Below are 18,103 nucleotides of genomic sequence, written 5' to 3'. Positions count from 1 at the left end.
TATCCAGATGGTAGGAAGATCCCCTGGAAATACATATGAACTTACCTGTCCGAGGAAGTCTTTCCACAAAGTAGATATTAGTAGAAAGGTTTAGCTTAGCCCCACTGTGTATGTCACATGCTAACTGAGAATGTGTCATATCCAAGTCCTTCAGTAACACATGGCCTGCTGGGTGTGTGTGACAGGCTTTGTTTCTTCTACTTTGGTTGCCAAGTTTTGTTTGGGGACCCTCTGAATGGGCAGCCTTAGAGGTCCAAGTAATTAACCAACCCTACTTTCCCCTAGGAATACTGTATATAGTGAGACTAGCACCACAATAGGCACCTCTCATCAGAATAAGGGCTCCAAGAGTTAAATATAGGAATAGTGTTCAGTATCCCCAAAGAGAAGAGGAGCAGTAAGTGCTGCACATTCAGTGTATTGCAACTGAACTGCACAAATGTATTCTCATTGGCTACAGAGCCATAGCATGCGCTACATTGCATCATTCTCCAGTTTTGTTACCAGCTTTTCTGGAAAACAAATAAGTACCAGCCTTCCTTCTAACCTGCCATCAAATACTAATTGTACTAGTCCGGTTAGAAAGATATCATCCAGTGGCTGCAATATCTTCCATTTATAAGCAATGGCACAGTTTAAGTATAAAAAATCTAACTGTTTGGTTTACCAAAGGGGATGTATATGCCCACAATATATATATATATATATTATTACTATTATAACCAATACAAATAATCATTTTAATGCTGAGAGGATAAACCTTGCGCTGCAGAATTTATACCTTCATTACCATAGTTAACACTAAAAATGAAAATGATTAATGTGACCCTTATATAATATTCTGTTCTATTTGTTAAATGGATTTTTTTACCTTTGGAGGAGATGTCATGTTTTCATTGCAGCATGTTTGTTATCAGCTATGTTGTATATAGTCATCTGTTATCTGTCATATAATCAAATCCCTATCTGGTCTATTATGTCCAAGATAACTTTAGATAACACCCATTCCTGAACTGCCCTACCAGAAAACTTCAGTTATTTGCACAATTTTATTTAGGAAGTTTGCAAAAACACATACAATTCCAACTTTTATGCCATGGCACACTGTGTAAAATTGCATATATTTATAAAGCTGGGTACTGAGTTTATGCAAAATGTAGTTCTGGTCAAGTGTATTGTGGGCAAAGATTATGACTACCGTATTTGCTATTTGCAGCCTCCCCATTTAAACATTAGCCTTTAGTTGTAAATGCTTTTAGGAAACTTTTATTTCCAGAAGTGCAATTACACTAAAATCCAACACTACTCAGTGTTGGACTGGGCTGGTGGGACACCGGGAAAAAACCTAGTGGGCCCCACTGACCCAAACATGATCCCCACCTGCCACTCCATTGCTGCACTCCCCCGATTGCATTAAGAATAAGGTACATGTGGGTGGGAGCCTGGTGGTGGGTAGCAACCCTGGTGGGCCTCGCACACCCAAGTCCGTTGCTAATGCTAGTGGTACTTGCACCCAAACTAACTCCTTGCAATTTCATATAGTTGTATTGAGTGCCATTGTATACATCCCATCTGCTGTTATAAATCATGTGCAAGCTCTCCTGTTTACACTGTGGAACCAAGTAGCTAAGCTAAGCATTCAAGGTTCCCAATAACAGGTTCTATCAATAGTCACAGCAGACTTGTGCCCAAAGAATCAAACAACTTGCACCAGATTCACAATAGTGCACACACAGTTGCATTTGTTTTAACAAATCGAACTAAATCAGACACAACTCAGATTTTTAGCTGAAAATTGCACTTTACATACTGTGCTGTGGTTGGAAATGACCCTTATTGACTTGCCTTTTGGATTTTGTAGTGTATTTTGTTATTAAAATTATCTAGATCTGTTTATTTCCTGAATAGATTTGGATGAAAAGTTTACAGATAACTACCTATTGTCAGCCACTAGATGTCGCTGGGACAAAATGTATAAAGGAGATCTGCTGCATTGTTATTCTTATGTGCGTGTGATACAGGACACACAAGTGGCTGAAACATTGCTGTCTTGATCTGAACTACTTGCCAGTGACAATCAACTGCAGTTTTTGCTTCTATACTAAAGAACTGAGGACTTGTTAAAAGAACACTATTCCCCCAGAATGAATACTTAACCAGCAGATAGTTTATATCAGTGCTGTCCAACTTCTACGGTGCCGAGGGCCGGAATTTCTCTAGCATACATGGTGGAGGGCCGCTAATGGAAGCCAGTTTTGACCACTCCCCTTTTTGAAACCACACCCACTTCAAACCACACCTATTTTATCACAATGGTGGTAGCACAGCAAAATCCCAAATGCTTGGTCCTTACTGTGGGGATATCAACCATCATTCATATGTGAAAGAATTATGTCATATTAAGATATACCCTTAAATTCCATATGCCTCCTCCTCCCCTGTGGATAGCAGAGCAACCCCCAGTACATAATTACACACCTTAGGGATCATTTAATGGCTATTTCCAACTGCTAACAAACTCCCACAACAAACCCCTGCCAGGTTCACCTCCCACAAGCAGCATAGGGCTGCCATACTCTGCCTGTCCTACCCTGCCTGTGTGTGCCATACTCTGCCTGTCCTACCCTGCCTGTGTGTGCCATACTCTGCCTGTCCTACCCTGCCTGTGTGTGCCATACTCTGCCTTCCCTATGCTGCCTCTGTGTGCCATACTCTGCCTGCCCTACCCTGCCTGTGTGTGCCATACTCTGCCTGTCCTACCCTGCCTGTGTGTGCCATACTCTGCCTTCCCTATGCTGCCTCTGTGTGCCATACTCTGCCTGCCCTACCCTGCCTGTGTGTGCCATACTCTGCCTGCCCTACCCTGCCTGTGTGTGCCATACTCTGCCTGCCCTACCCTGACTGTGTGTGCCATACTCTGCCTGCCCTACCCTTCCTGTGTGTGCCATACCCTCCCTGACCCTATGCTGCCTGTGTGTGCCATACTCTACCTGCCCTATGCTGGCTGTATGTGCCATACTCTGCCTACAGTACCTATGTCTGAGGTGTGAAGAAGTGAACAATGGGAGTGATTACAGTCTGAGCCTGAGGTGTGAACACTGCAGGGGGTGAACAATGCAGGTATTAAAAGGTGTGAAAAACACAGGGGATTACAATTTTAAACAATACAGAGGGATTACAGCCTGAATCTGAGGTGAGAACCATGCAGGGGGGCAGTTAATCACAGTACTGATACCATTTAATGCTTACTCAAAGGTAATCCATCAAAGCAGCCAGACAGGTGGGGGGCCACACAGAGGGGGGTCGCGGGCCGCATGCGGCCCGCGGGCCGCCAGTTGGACAGCACTGGTTTATATCATATTAAGTGGACTATTAAAGGAGAAGGAAAGGCTAAGTCACTTGGGGGTGCCAAAATGTTAGGCACCCCCAAGTGACTTTAATCGCTTACCTTGTACCCCGGGCTGGTGCCCCTGTTAGGAGAAAACAGCACCAGCCCGGGGTACCTGTAGCGAGCGCTTTCTTCTTTCTGTCTTAAGCAGTAGAGTGAAAAGCTGAACTTAAACAAGAAAGTCGGCTTTTCACTCTACTGCGCATGCGCCGGCCCAGGGATTTTGCCGGCAGAAGAGGAAGAAGGAAGACCCACATTATCAAGTAAAATTAAGTCTAAAACAACTGGACTTGTTTCAAATTAGTGGTAGGGAATCCCCTGGCATTTAAATCCTTGATGGTAGTACAGTCACAGACATCCAATCACAATGGTTCCATTGAACTTATTCAGTTAGATGTTGGCTGAAACTCACAGTATGATCCAGTCACAATGGTACCATGATTCTTATTGAGGCAGGTGTTAATCTTTCAAAGTACATGACTAGAAGTGTGAATTGTTGTGAAACTGCCAGGGTAAGGATGTCAAAGCAGCGCTGAAAGTTGCTTTGGATATAGATACAAGATACAGTATTGACTGATATTTACTAGCACCCATGTGTTACACATGGTGTGGTACCCTTGTGGTCTAGCCTATGAGGTGTAAAGCACTTACCACTTTCCATGAGCACATAAACAATTACCATTGTACAGTTAAGTCTGCCTTTAGAGCTGGCAAGTTCAGTCAGTCAGCCTTTGCCTATTGCTTTTGTATATCAGGTAATTGGTTAAATGCTTATTGAAATAAATAATTTATATCAAATATTACTACTCTTTTGACATTGGCACTGACACTCATGTTTTAGAAGATTGCTTTAGAGACCCCTTTCTCCTTAGGGAACACTATATAAATTGCCTTTTTGCTTAATTATAGAGACATATTTTATTACATGTGTAAAAAACACAACTGGTTTGGAAAGCCCCATGTCTTCTGAGTGAGCCAATACTATGCTAATATATATATATATATATATATATATATATATATATATATATATATATATATATATATATTTGTATGTCACCTGCATCTAACCTTAACCCACCACCCACTACCAATGCGTACCCAACCCATCCGGCAAGGGACCTGTATTTATAGATCTGCACTGACAGGGTGCACCCCGATAAATATAGGATGCCAGAGGCAGAAGCCGGGCAGAGAACGGTCGCAGGTGGGGAGGGTGGAAGTGAGTGTTCAATCCAAACCCATTTTCAACCTGAAAGTATTGTGCAAAGGACACATCACTTTCTACCTCAAGATACCAAACTGCAGGGCCACTCCTGAACCTTGCCTCAGGTGGTGGCAGGGAATGGCCAGTCACTAGGGGCAGCAAAAAGCCATTTTGGTAACTTTAGGAGCCAATTTTTCATTTTTAAAAATGAAAGTGCAATAGAGTACAATAGAGTGCAACAGTGCAACGTCTTCAATGATTACTTAACAAGTCCAGTTGCTTTAAATTTATTTATACTAGATAGAGTACAACAGAGTACTATAGCCCCCTATGGACCTGCTCCAATGCTAAAGTTGAAAACTTGGAGTGGGAGATTGGGGATGGCTGGGGATTGCGCTGACTTTGTGGTTTTAAAGAATTGTTTTAAAAATTACTTAAATAATCCATTTTTACCTCCTATATGTCAATGGGTACCAATATAAAGTATCATAACTATGAATGCCAGGGGTCTTACGAGCAGTTTGATTCCCAACTTACATAGAATTACCAAACCATGTGGCACGTAGAGACCTCCAAAGTAAAAATGATTCATATTTATTATCATAGCTGACACTACTGGAAAATGAACACATTTCTTGCATTTATGTGTGCTCTGCAGAACAAAGAATTTACAGTTCTGTGGCACTTTAGTCCTTTGCTTCACAGAATGTAGATTCTATGTATTATGGCAGTGAGAGGGTTAAAATGTTTATCAGCAAATCTCCTCTCTGCCTTCGGAGCCTAAACAAATAAAACTGTGATTGTCATTACATGGCCTGGAGCTTGTGCTGTAGTTTTGCCCAGAACTGATCTTTTCATTGCAGAAAATTGATTTTTACCTTTATATTCTCCACATTTATATATATATATATATATATATATACATACATACACATTTTTTGTTTTTTAGCTTTCAAACTATCCAAGACTTTGTGTGGAAACAGAAAGAATTGTTACTTTTCACATAAAAGAAAGTGAAGGGAAAACTAAAGACCAAGTAAGTATCTTTGTAGTATTTTTCAATTTGTATACATTATTTAGGTTGTACATTTAAATTATTAGCTTTCCTATTCTGCTTGTTTCCGGCCTGCAACTAAAAAATGTTATGTGGTTGCTGTGTTTTTAGCAACAAGCTAAATAGATCATTTGTGTGAGCTTTCTTTTATCATTGTTTTTATTTTTAATTGCTTATCTGTTTTCCAGTCCTGTTTTAATGATCTTTCATTTTGACTCCCAAACTGCTGCCTGGTTGCTAGGGTAACTAACACTAGTGACCAAAAAGGAGCTGAAATTTGAGACCTGAGATTTGCATTTAGATAGATATTTTAAAAAAATTGTAAACATTAAACTATGAACCCCAAAGAAAGAGACATTAATAATCACAATTATAGTATTGAGCAAAAATAACCCCGACCGTCACAGTGATCGTGATTTTTTTATCACAATTTTGTTCCATTTAGTTTAAAAAATTAAAGAACAAAATTAAAATCTTTCCATTGAAGTTAAAGGGACGTATATCAGCATTCAAGCAAAATTTGTCCATAATAGGCATCTGTATCACAAGAATAGACGAGTGACGTCAGATGCCAAGCGTGAACTGCCAGTAGGGGGTTTTTACTTTCTATATATCATTGGATTTAATTAATCTGTTCAAATAACTGATATGCCCTATACAGGTATAGGACCTATTATAGAATAATAGAATACTGGGGACCAAGGGTATTCTGGAAAAGGAGTCTTTCTGTATTTTGGATCTTCATATTTTATGTCTACTTAAAAATCAATAAAATGTTAAATAAACCCAATAGGATGTTTTGCCCCCAATAAGGATTATATTTTAGTTGGGATTAAGTACAAGGTACTAAAAATCTAAGATATTTGATTAAAATGGAGTCTATAGGAGATGGGCTTTCCGTAATTCGGAATTATCCTTTCTGGATAACAGGTTTCTGGATAACAGATCCCACACCTGTACATACATTTATATATCTGATATGAAGTTGCTTGACGTAAAAAGGCGTGATATTGAAGTGTATTAACTGAACCCGACTGGATATTTGGGTAGAATATGTGTGTGAATACAGAATAAATAATTTAATGATAAACAAAATATATAAGGATTACTACACTAAGGGGCACATTTACTAATCCACGAACGTCCGAAAAGCGTCCGAATGCGTTTTTTTCGCAATGATCAGTATTTTGTGACTTTTCGCAAATTGTCGCGAATTTTTCGAGCACTCAATACGAAATTCGCGAAAGTCGTAATGGCTATGCAAAAGTCGCGACAATTCACGAAAGTCATAATGGCTATGCAAAAGTCGCGACAATTCACGAAAGTCATAATGGCTATGCAAAAGTCGCGACAATTCACGAAATTTGCAATGCCTATGAAAAAGTTGCGACAATTCGCGCAAGTCGTAACGGTTACGAAAAAATCGTGACAATTTACGAAAAAGTCGTAACGGCGACGAAAAAATCGCAAAAAATCCGATCAATCCGAATTTTTCTCATTCAGATTCGGATTCGTGGATTAGTAAATCAGCCCCTAAAAGTAAATTTTAAAAAGGTGTTTTAATCCAATACAACACAGTGTGATGTAAAACCAAGTACTTTATTGGTAAACATAATGTATAGGGATTCCTGTATCAAAAGCAAGGTTTAATAATAAAAGGTGTTTCTACTTTATATAACACTGTGTGGTGTGTTTTATGGAAAAGCGTTCAGTAATCATTATGGTTAATCGTTTGACTACATTTGTGATTGGTGGCTTTTGGCACTTTTCTATAAGTCATTTATTTACAGTTATGGTGTATTTATCAAGTGGGGTGATGTGTGCTAGCACTGTATGGAAGTTTTCTACATGAATTCGTACTATACACACGGACACATTTCTTCATATTCTTTTACTTTATTTAATGCATCTTTTGTGTAGTGACTGTTACAAAGAACATCCATTCTATCAGATACTGCTAAAAGAAACCATAATAATCACCACCATTTCATATATTTTCTTAAGGTTCTACTCATGATTGATATGCAGCTGTCTTATATTAACACGAATCATGAAGACTTCATTGGGTTTGTAAAGTAAGTTTTCTTTAGCACCATCTTATTTCAAATTGAGCTGAATATATATATATTTATGTATAAGTGCAGATGATTAAAGGTAGAAATGAATATGTATTTTGATCTGAAAAAAAAAACACTTTTCTTTGCAGATCAAGATTATTAGTTATGAGTTTTGTCTTCTCTGTTGCATTTCTCATCAAAAGAATTTTGGAGCTCAATCCTCCTGAGATCCATTGAAGCCAATAGGCACATCAGTTTTTGTTTTAAAGGAAATATATTAAGCACCCCAATTATTTGAGAATTCTAGGGTTCTCACTCTTCATTCTGTCTTCATGGAGTGAGATTTTGATTGACAGTTAGGTCTAATATATCCTACGAGGGGCTCTCTTTGCCTAGAAAATGTATTAACATAGCCAGAAATACTCTCTCTCTGTACATGCAGGATTTGTGTCAGAGTCAGATTTTGTTTGTGCTGGAGTAGATTATTTGATTTAGTTCTCATACATCTCCTAGGAAACTGATCCCCCCCCATAAAAGACCTACCTGTCAATCAAAATCTCACAACAGATTCTGCATGAAGAGAGATGCCTGAGAGGGGAGTAGTAAGAATATTTTACCAATGGGACAACAGTTTAATTGATTATGAAAGATTGTTTTATTCATGAGATGATATGTGTTTGATAACGTTCCTACTATTGTTTGTGTAACCAAAGAAGTTAAAAGGAATGTTTTATGGTATGTGTTAATGTAAATATACTGTACATATATGTGTGAGTATATATATATATATATGTACATAATTAACATGACTTAATTGCCATTTGCTAGCGCTCAGCAAAGATGCAGCCTCCTTCAGAAGAAAACTCCAATAGGAATCCAGGTGAGATTTATATTCCTTTTTATAAACTTTACAAGAAATGTGAATTACCATTTAAGACATGGTATGTATGTATGCATGTATATCTTTTTTATTTAGTGCTACTTAATTACACAGCGCTGTACAGCATTGCACAACAAAAAGGGGGTTATTACAATAATAGATACATACAAAGTATGATAATAAATACAAATAAATACAAGGTACGGTTGCAATAAGTTCAGAATCAAAGAGACAAGAAGATGGACATCCCTGCCCTGTAGAGCTTACAATCTAAATAGTCACATGGTGAATGCAAATTATGAACTGTAGGGGTTATATTATAACATAGGTCAGAATTGGATTTTTACTCTGGAGATTTGAAATACTGATGCATAAATATATTATTGCTAGGCCCCCTACATTGTTAGCTCTCCCACATCCCCCTGATGACTGGCCTGTACACAAGCCATATGGGAGCGCATTCTGCCATATAAGCCTGGGTGCTGTCCATTGAGCACAAACAATATATACAGGTATGGGAGCTGTTATCCAGAATGCTCGAGAACTGGGGTTTTCTGGATGAGGGCTCTCCTTCCTGTAATTTGGAGCTTTCTGGATAACAGGTTTCCAGATAACCAATCCTACACTTGTAGACAGAATCAGGAACACTCATGGACAAATTAAGAAACTTGCTATTGGGGTTCCAGCTTTTGGTTTTACGGGAATCTGTCCCATTTCGCTTCGCCAGAAAATGTGTGAAAGTGCAAAAAAATTTCCGAAATGGCAAAAAATTTGCAAAATGCGGCTACCCCGTCACTCTTTTTTACTCAAATTTTTTGACACAACTGCGGCTTTTTTGACATGACTGTTGCGACCGCATAATTTTGCTGCAAAATGCGGAATTTCTCAGCGAATCAATGCCTGGCGAAAAAAGTTAGTAAGAACATTTGACTTTCATTACCTATAGAATAACCAAGGAAAAGGAATTAATGCATGGAATACATTCCACTTGCAGACTCTTTGTAGTTTATTAGGTGTAATAAACTTTTTATTTGTTCAAAAACTTTGTTTTATTTTTAGCTACATTTCAGTTTTTTTTTTTTTTTTTATTACTTGCCTGCTTTTTTTACCTTTACCAGTTTTCAGATGGGGGTCCTTGACTCCAGAAGCCAAAAAACCTTTGCTCAGAAAGGCAACACTTTTTCCTGTTTCTATTCAAAACCTCTCCTATTCTTTTAATCTCTCATTTAGACCGCTGTCTAGCTGCTAGAATAACTTGCACCCTAGCAACCAGATAACTGCTAAGATTTCATACTGCAGAGCTGCTTAATACTTCACAATCTGCCAAAATGAAAAATGAAGACTTATTGCAAATTGTCTCAGAATACAACTGTCTACGTAATACAAAAAGTTAATTTAAGGTTTAACTACCCCTTGGAACCTTGGGTTCCATGATGCTGAGGAACTGCAATACCCAGATTACATTTTGAAGCAAGCTCTGGGAACCCATGGTTAGGAACCAATAGATTAAAGTGCAATGCAGACATATGTTGCATTATTCTGTATATAATTCTGTATATAATAACTATTCTAGGGAATGAATCAACCACCTTCAAAGCAAACAGTGCGAGCTGCCATACCGTAAGCTATATTGTTGCATTTACTTTAGCATAATTTAATTTAACATCAAAAGTTCATTGCAATGTTAATCTAAACCATATTTTGTTGTAAAACTTCTTATGTTTACCAAACTTGTCATAGTACCCAATATTTGTTCCTGCTAACAGTATGAGTAATCCATCATTCCTTTAACATCTATACATTCCATATACAGTACTGCAAATGTTTTATGCTTATTCATTAATACTGTGCTTTGTCTAGGATGGATTTCATATACTGGTATGGGACCTGTTATCCAGAATGCTAGGGACCTGGGGTTTTATGGATAAGGGGTGTTCTGTAATTTGGATCTCCATATCTTAATTCTACCAAAACAGATTTAATAAACACTAAATAAACCCATTAGGATTGTTTTGCCACCAATAAGGATTAATTATATCTTAGTTGGGATTAAGTACAAGGTACTGTTTTATTATTACAGAGAAAAAGTAAATCATTTTTAAAAATTAGAATTATTTACTTATAATGGAGTCTATAAGAGACAGTTTCCCCGTAATTTGGATCTTTCTGGATAGCGGGTTTCCGAAAAATGGATCCCATACCTGTATTTTTGAAAGTTATGAATACTGATTTACAATAACAATGATAGAAAAAAGAAAGAATGTGATCGGACAGCCTCTAGCCACATAGAGCAGTGTCTGTTTGGGTGAAAAGTCGTTTATTTTCTCCAAAAACTTACCTCAACTAAACTCCCATTTTTAAAAATAATTTTTTTTAAAAAATCCAAAAAAAAGCACGCATACAAATGCATTAAAAAATCAAATACCTTGAAATGTGAGCTTTACATCACTTTAATAGCTCAAATAGCTCCCTAAAAAAAATCAAATACCTCAAAGTGAAAGGAATACAAAGGAAATGCATTGGACAGCTCCCATTGACTTCTACATGACCGCACAAGCTTTCACCTGACGTTTTACATTCAACTTTTTCAGTGGTTTTGATGCATAAAAAATACCCAAAAATTTGCGTTTTTTAGTTAAAAAAAAGTGGGAGGGGGGATTATTAGCACAAAAAATATAATATATATATATATATATATATATAAAATACAATTAGCCCCTAAGAGTCAGTGCTGAAGGAGACTTCAATTGCAATAGCATGGCTTTTTTGACAAATATGATATGATGACAAATTAGGCCCCCCATAACATTCAACAGCACATTCTGGAAAATCAAATATTAAGGAGTTACATTTCACTGATATACTTCAATTCCGTGGTCCCTAGCTGTTGGGCAGCAGGACATTCCCAAAAGATATGGAAAAAGGAGCCCACAGCTAGATAACATTTGGAGCAGAGATCTGAAGTTTGAGAGAACATTTTTGCAAGACTGTAGGGTGTCAGGTAGGCACAAAGAAAATGGAATCTGGATAAATTTGTCTCTAAATGACATTGTAATTGCTGGGACTTGCACCAAGGCATAGTCCCACAAAGTGGGTTTGGAAGATATGGCTAAGTTGCAAGTAGTAAAAAGACAGTTTTGAGAATGATGGCTGGGTTGTCAGTAGCAGGGTTGTCAGTAACAGGATAACCCACCAATGCATATAGATCAATTGACTTGCCTAACAATATATTTCAATTTGGCACGTGAAAAGCTTCTTTCAGTAGTAGGTGCGTATAGTGTTTAAAATCGCTATCCAACCAGATTGCTTGATCCAGAGTGATTCAGAGAAAATCAGTGTCTGAGAGATATTCATTCAGGTTAGATCTGAAATATGTAAGAGTAGAAGCATAGGTACCTTGAAAATATTTACAGTTAAGAGAGTCCCACATCTTCAGTTACCCTCTAGACTACAGTTTTGGAGATAATCATTTTTTATTCTTGTCCCCATTATTACATCAGGAGGCTGATCTATACAATTTTCTCTGGGAGTGTTTTTCTTTAAGGAGTAAATTCATTTGGGTTTTACCTGATGTAATATTTTGTTTATTGCATTTGTAATTAGCTCTGTCTCACATTTATGTAATTCTGTATGGACAGTAGTTGTGTTGGCTTCAGTTTCAATTCTAGTGGCTTTATTTACACCCCCTTCACAAAAGCTTTTACTGCTTCTCACAGAATATCTCTGTCGTAGTGCCTTCTCTCACAGCTACATAGTTACATAGGGTTAAAAACCCTTCCAAGTGAACCCAGAACACACAAACCTATACTGACCTAGCCATACACTCACATACATAAACTATATATACAAACATCAACACTAATTGTAGATTTTAGTATCACAATAGCCTTGGATATTCTGCTTGTTCAAGAACTCATCCAGGCCCCTCTTAAAGGCATTAACAGAAACTGCCATCACAACATAACTTTGCACTTTTCAGTATTGAACCTCATTTTCCTTTTTGCTGCCCAGTTTTCCAATTTTGCCAAATCACTATGCAAAGTGGCAGCATCCTGCATGGAACTTATAGTTTTGCACAATTTAGTATCTTCAACAAAAATAGAAACAGTACTGTCTATGCCCTCCTCTAGGCCATTAATAAACAAATTTAAAATCAAAGGACCAAGGACTGACCCCTGCGGTACTTCACTAACAACACTGGCCCAATTAGAAAACGTTCCATTTACCACCACTCTCTGTTATCTATCCTTCAGCCAGTTCTCTATCCAAGTACAAATATGTTTGAGGCCAATATTCCTCAGTTTTATAATTAATTTTGCTAAAGCATTTGATACAGTACCGCACAAAGTGCAAGTAGATGACATCCACTGCCATTCCAGGGTCGAGGTTCCTGCTGACTTCCATTAAATGAGTCTGGCAAGATCATTATGCATAAAACCATGCTAGCACAAACTTATAGTATTGTGATTTGCTATGTATTCAAGTATCCTATTCCTTGTTACCTCCTCCAAAAGTTTTCATAGCACTGATGTCAGACTAACAGGCATATAGTTGTCAGGCTGAGAACAGGATCCCTTTTTTAAAAATTGTAACCACATTAGCAATTTTCCAGTCCCTTCGCACCAAGCCAGACCTGCCACCATGCCACTCCATTTTGGACAGCCTACTACTCTAATATGAGAGCACCTTTACCTGTTTTCATGATCATCAAGGCCGGCTATAGTGGCCTGCAATTGTTGCTTGAGGTGCTGAACCACTGCTTGGCCCTCTAGACCACCTAGCTGCTCCTCCAGATGTACAGAGTCCCCCTGAAGATTCTGTAGATCTTGCTTAATTAGTGAGAGGTCAATTTTAGTTTGCCCACTTTGGCAGTAAATGTGGCCAATAAACTGGATTGGCAGCAGTATGCGCAGGTGGAGTGACAGGCCTTTGTTTTGAGCTAACCACAGGCACGAATGGGTGAGATGGACATGGGACAATTGCACTGAATCCCTCCCCCAAATCTTTGGCCTGCACAAGGGCAAATTGTTCTAGTTTAGCAAGTTTGGCAGCTGCATCGAGCCAAACTCTGTTTGAGTGCTTGCCCATTTTGATATAAGGCAGATATAAGGTACAGTTTTGGAGAACCTGTGCACTTGAAACTTGGACATAATTCTGGCAGCACACTGATTTATGATGGCAGTAAAGCAGAGCTCTAGCACTTCTGGCAAGCTTGCCATTTGGCCATGCCCCCCATATATCCAGTTATTGACTTGAGAAGAGGGAATGTGCCTGTTGTTTTCTGCTGGCACAAAACAATTCCAGCTGCTCCAAACAAGAGAACTTTGTGGAATTAACTACCTGAACTATTTCCTTTCCTGTCTGTATCATTGTAACACAGCTCTATTTTAATTACAGTATTACAAGAGCAACTATAGTATTAGCACAGGGGGCTCAAACTCAATTTACCTGGGGGCCGCAGGAGGCAAAGTCAGGATGAGGCTGGGCCGCATAAGGGATTTCACAAAAAATTGGCTTTCAAGGGATAATGCAAGGCACGGTGGACGGGAGCTGCTGATTGCGGAAATGACGTTATGCCATCATAACAGTTATTATGGGAAGACGTTCTGTGTGCACAATTAGCTCCTTAGCAGCTAATTGTGCACACAGAACGTCTTCCCATAATAACTGTTATGATGGCATAACGTCATTTCCGCAATCAGCAGCTCCCGCCCGCCGTGCCTTGCATTATCCCTTGAATCGCGATTTTTATTGCGATTCAAGGGATAATGCAAGGCACGGCGGGCGGGAGCTGCTGATTGCGGAAATGACGTTATGCCATCATAACAGTTATTATGGGAAGACGTTCTGTGTGCACAATTAGCTGCTAATGGCCCGCGGGCCGCGAGTTTGAGACCCCTGTATTAGCAGGACCAGAAAGAACAGTTGTGCTATATTACTAAATGCTTTGTGCAAGTAGGGTAGTGTTCATTTTATATAGAATATAGTGGGACAGCTGTGCATCCCATTGATGTGGATAGCTTATATTGTATAAGAGCAAGCTAATGGGACAGGCTCAAGGTTTTAAGTCTGCATTAATAGGTTCCTGGAAATCTGTCATTTTCATTAACAAGTTCACAACTTCTCTCTACACTCATTGTATCACACACCCAGTTCTTATCGTCTGTACTTGGCGAAGAAACTTCATTTGGGAACTAGTGTTGCAAAAGTTTGTTTTTTTCCCCTCCCAAGCACATACCTTCTAATGGTTTTTTCTTTAATGAAGGACACATGGATGTTATTGTGGCAAGGGATGTAATGGTAACTGAAGATAGATTTACCAGAAATGTACGTAGAGTTTGAGTTTAAGCGGGAAATGTAATCAAAGTCAGAATCAGAAAAAAAAATCTCAAAAATAAGAATAAAAATTCACATTTTGAAATGTAATATTGTTTGCTAGACAGTTACTGCATAGTGATGTTGCATAGTGCGCTTTTAAGGTTTGATAAGGTGGCGTAATCTTTTGGAGCAAGAAAAAACTTTTTCAAGAAAAATGACATACCCTGCACTGCACACACTTCTTTTATTGCAATAACCTCAAAAGTGGTTAAAGTGTTTAGCAAGCCCAGTGGTAAGTAGATCAGAGTTTTAGCATGGGAAGTTGAATACTCCTGTGAGGTGTTAGAAAGGGGGGTATCTACAAATCAGTTTGGAGCGATACCCCACACATAATACAGTTATACTTTTGTATGGGTAGAGTGTGTGCAAATGCACTTACCCTCCTGGCCCTGTTCCCTGCTATCCCTAGGCCAATTGCCAGTTCAGCATTGGCAGTTCTAAAGTAAAACCCAGGAGGATCTAAACTGCCCATACACGCACTGTTGATGGCGTACGAAACCTCGTTTGGTACCCTATTCGGTTCATGTGAGGCGACCAATATCGCAAAAAGCTGCGGATATCGGTTGACTTGCCGATCAGGTGGGTTAAAAGATTCTGATCGGGCACCATTGAAAGCGCCTGAGCAAAATCTACCTTCAAGGCTGGATTGGCAGAAGGAGGTAGAAATCCTATTGTTTCTACCTCCATATATGACGATTCAGCCCTGAACGTCTGTGGAGGGTGGGAGAGATCGAATAACACCACGTGTGTGGCCACCTTAACTCTTGTGTGTTCAATGTACTTGAATACTGTACTAAGTCCATGTAAGGATTTAGATACAGCATAGACAGTGAATTGGTTTATGCTGGCCCTAACTCAGGCCCTTAATAGATATAACATGCCCAATGTACCTTATGTAATAAATAAATATTGCCTTAGACAAACAGTGTTTTGTTTTGCTATATACTAACTGGTAAGCACCCCAGAAGATTGTGAAATACTGTTCTATAGTAAGATATAAAGTTTTTTGTTTTTTTTTGATGGTAATAATTTAAATCCAGTGCCAGGACAGGACAGCCCAGTGTGCTCCCCAGGCAACCCAGCCGGGCCCCTAACTTTGCCCCCTGCCACACACATGCGCAAATGTGTGCAGGAGTCAAGGAGAGGGGATAGAGGTAGAATATATACAGATAAATGTGGGGGGGGGGACACAAGCACTTGGACTATGGGTAGGCAACAGAAGAGGTACGTACCTAGTGCCTCCCAATGTGGTGTTCTAGGCATGCACCTCTTCTGCCTACCCCTAGTACTGGCCCTGTTTACATCAAATCCTAAACAGCAGTTGAGTCATTAAATTCAGACCTTTTGACTAGTGTCACACTTGGCATTTTTGCTGGCAGTGTAAATATGGCAGCAGAGAAAACACTAGTCCGCTGCCTTCTACTCCATCTTTATTATGCATTTTTTACACAGAAACCTGCTCAATGTGTGACAGGCAGAATGCAGGGGATAGGTGTTTTTGCCAACAGTGTATTTATGCCAGAGGAGAAAAAGCCATGTGTAGCACAGGCCTAAATAATCAGTATTATGTTTAGTAGAGTGTATCTTTACCTGCTGGTCACACCCCTTCAGTTGGCCGGGTAAGAAACTCATGTGTAGGGAAAGAGTTAATGTTATAATGTACCATGATTAGAATATTGCTTGCTTATCAAGCAATATCATTCTAGGAAATAAAAAGTAAATTGATCTTGTTTTAATTTACAAAAAGAATTTCATTATTTTTAAAAGGTTTATGCCCTTTTGGTGTGTCATCAAAATATTGTATTTTATTCATGAATGTATTACAAGGTATTTGTACATTCTGTTTACAGAAGTTCCCACAAAGTACATTTATGTTTGGATGTGCCAGGCACAGAGTATTAGCACTTCAATAAAAACCAAATAAAATAGATGCTTTTAAATGAGACAGCGTTTACGCACTATGTTTAGGCAAACAGATTAATGCTTGTGAATGAATAATGTTTCAATATCACAGTCTTTATCACCAGTAATGTGCTAAAAAATACTAGAAAAGTAGTTTCCAGTTTGCCTGTACTGTGGTCTTACTTCCAATTGTGTTATGTCTTCAAACATAAGTCTCATCTGTCATGTGAAATTTTTTTAAGGCATAGACTAGACTACAGTGTAGTTAAAATAACACTTTTTGATGTTTTGTTTTCCCTAGAACTTGTACCAAGACCCAGGAACCAGAAGACCTACCTCGAGCATCGCCTAACCGTGTTTTTTGTGTGGTGAGATACAGTAGATGCTCCCATCATGCTTGTAGTAGATATAACTAGAAATAATTACTTATAGGTTTGTGGATATTTACAGTGTTGCACAGTTATGGTACCTGTTATCCAGAATGCTCAAGACCTGGGGTTTTCCGGATAAGGGATCTTTCTGTAATTTGGATCTCTATACCTTACATCTGCTAAATACCATTTAAACATTAAATAAACCCAATAGGATTGTTTTACCTGCAATAAGATTTTATTATATTTTAGCTGGGATCAAGGACAAGGTACTGTGGATTACTGAATTAAAATGGATTCTATGGGAGATGGCCTTCTCTTAATGCAGAGCTTTCTGAACAGTGGGCTTCTGGATAATATCCCATATGTAGCCCACTTTATAAATAGATGTGGCACTACCTGCTATTACTTTGTACTTTGCCTCCACCCAGGATAGGGATAGAATGAACTATAACTCCCCTCCTGAGACCCTGATATTATGCTCCTATTCAGGGGATCCCAGCACCCCTGGTACCTTGCCCCCTCCCTGGGGCAGATTCTTACCAGGCGGTGTAGATCCTCCAGGAGTAATACACACACACTCTGAAGTATGCTGAACCAAGTGATGTATTTATTTGTGGAGTGGCAGACAGCTTTTGCACACAGGATACACAGGATATGTCAGGATACCTTCTCTTTCCCTCAGGAGTCCCTCTCTCCTGGGATACCGGTAACACTCCAGCCAAATGACCCTCCCTTTGGGGTTCCCTCCGGTACTTCTCGCCAGAAGCCCCTCTCTAGGGCACTTCCCGGTACTCCCGCCAAGCGGACACCCCCTGGAGACCTCACTCCGGAAATATCACCCGGCTATCCCCCGGATTAGGCAA

The 18,103-nt window shown here is 39.0% G+C and overlaps 1 protein-coding gene across 1 annotated transcript in view; it reads left to right on the top strand.

The window, feature by feature from the left end:
- The window catches only part of dnm3 (dynamin 3), a 150,925-nt gene that overhangs the window by 18,336 nt on the left and 114,486 nt on the right, over positions 1-18,103 (top strand). The window contains exons 10-12 of the mRNA XM_031901337.1: positions 5,545-5,631; positions 7,654-7,724; positions 8,535-8,586. Coding sequence (XP_031757197.1) covers positions 5,545-5,631; positions 7,654-7,724; positions 8,535-8,586 — 210 coding nt within the window. The remainder of the gene's footprint in view (positions 1-5,544; positions 5,632-7,653; positions 7,725-8,534; positions 8,587-18,103) is intronic.

The sequence above is a fragment of the Xenopus tropicalis genome, chromosome 4 (assembly GCF_000004195.4).
Source record: "Xenopus tropicalis strain Nigerian chromosome 4, UCB_Xtro_10.0, whole genome shotgun sequence".
Classification (NCBI taxonomy): domain Eukaryota; kingdom Metazoa; phylum Chordata; class Amphibia; order Anura; family Pipidae; genus Xenopus; species Xenopus tropicalis.
Note: the sequence above shows the minus strand (reverse complement) of the source record. Positions and strands in the feature narration are given on the sequence as shown.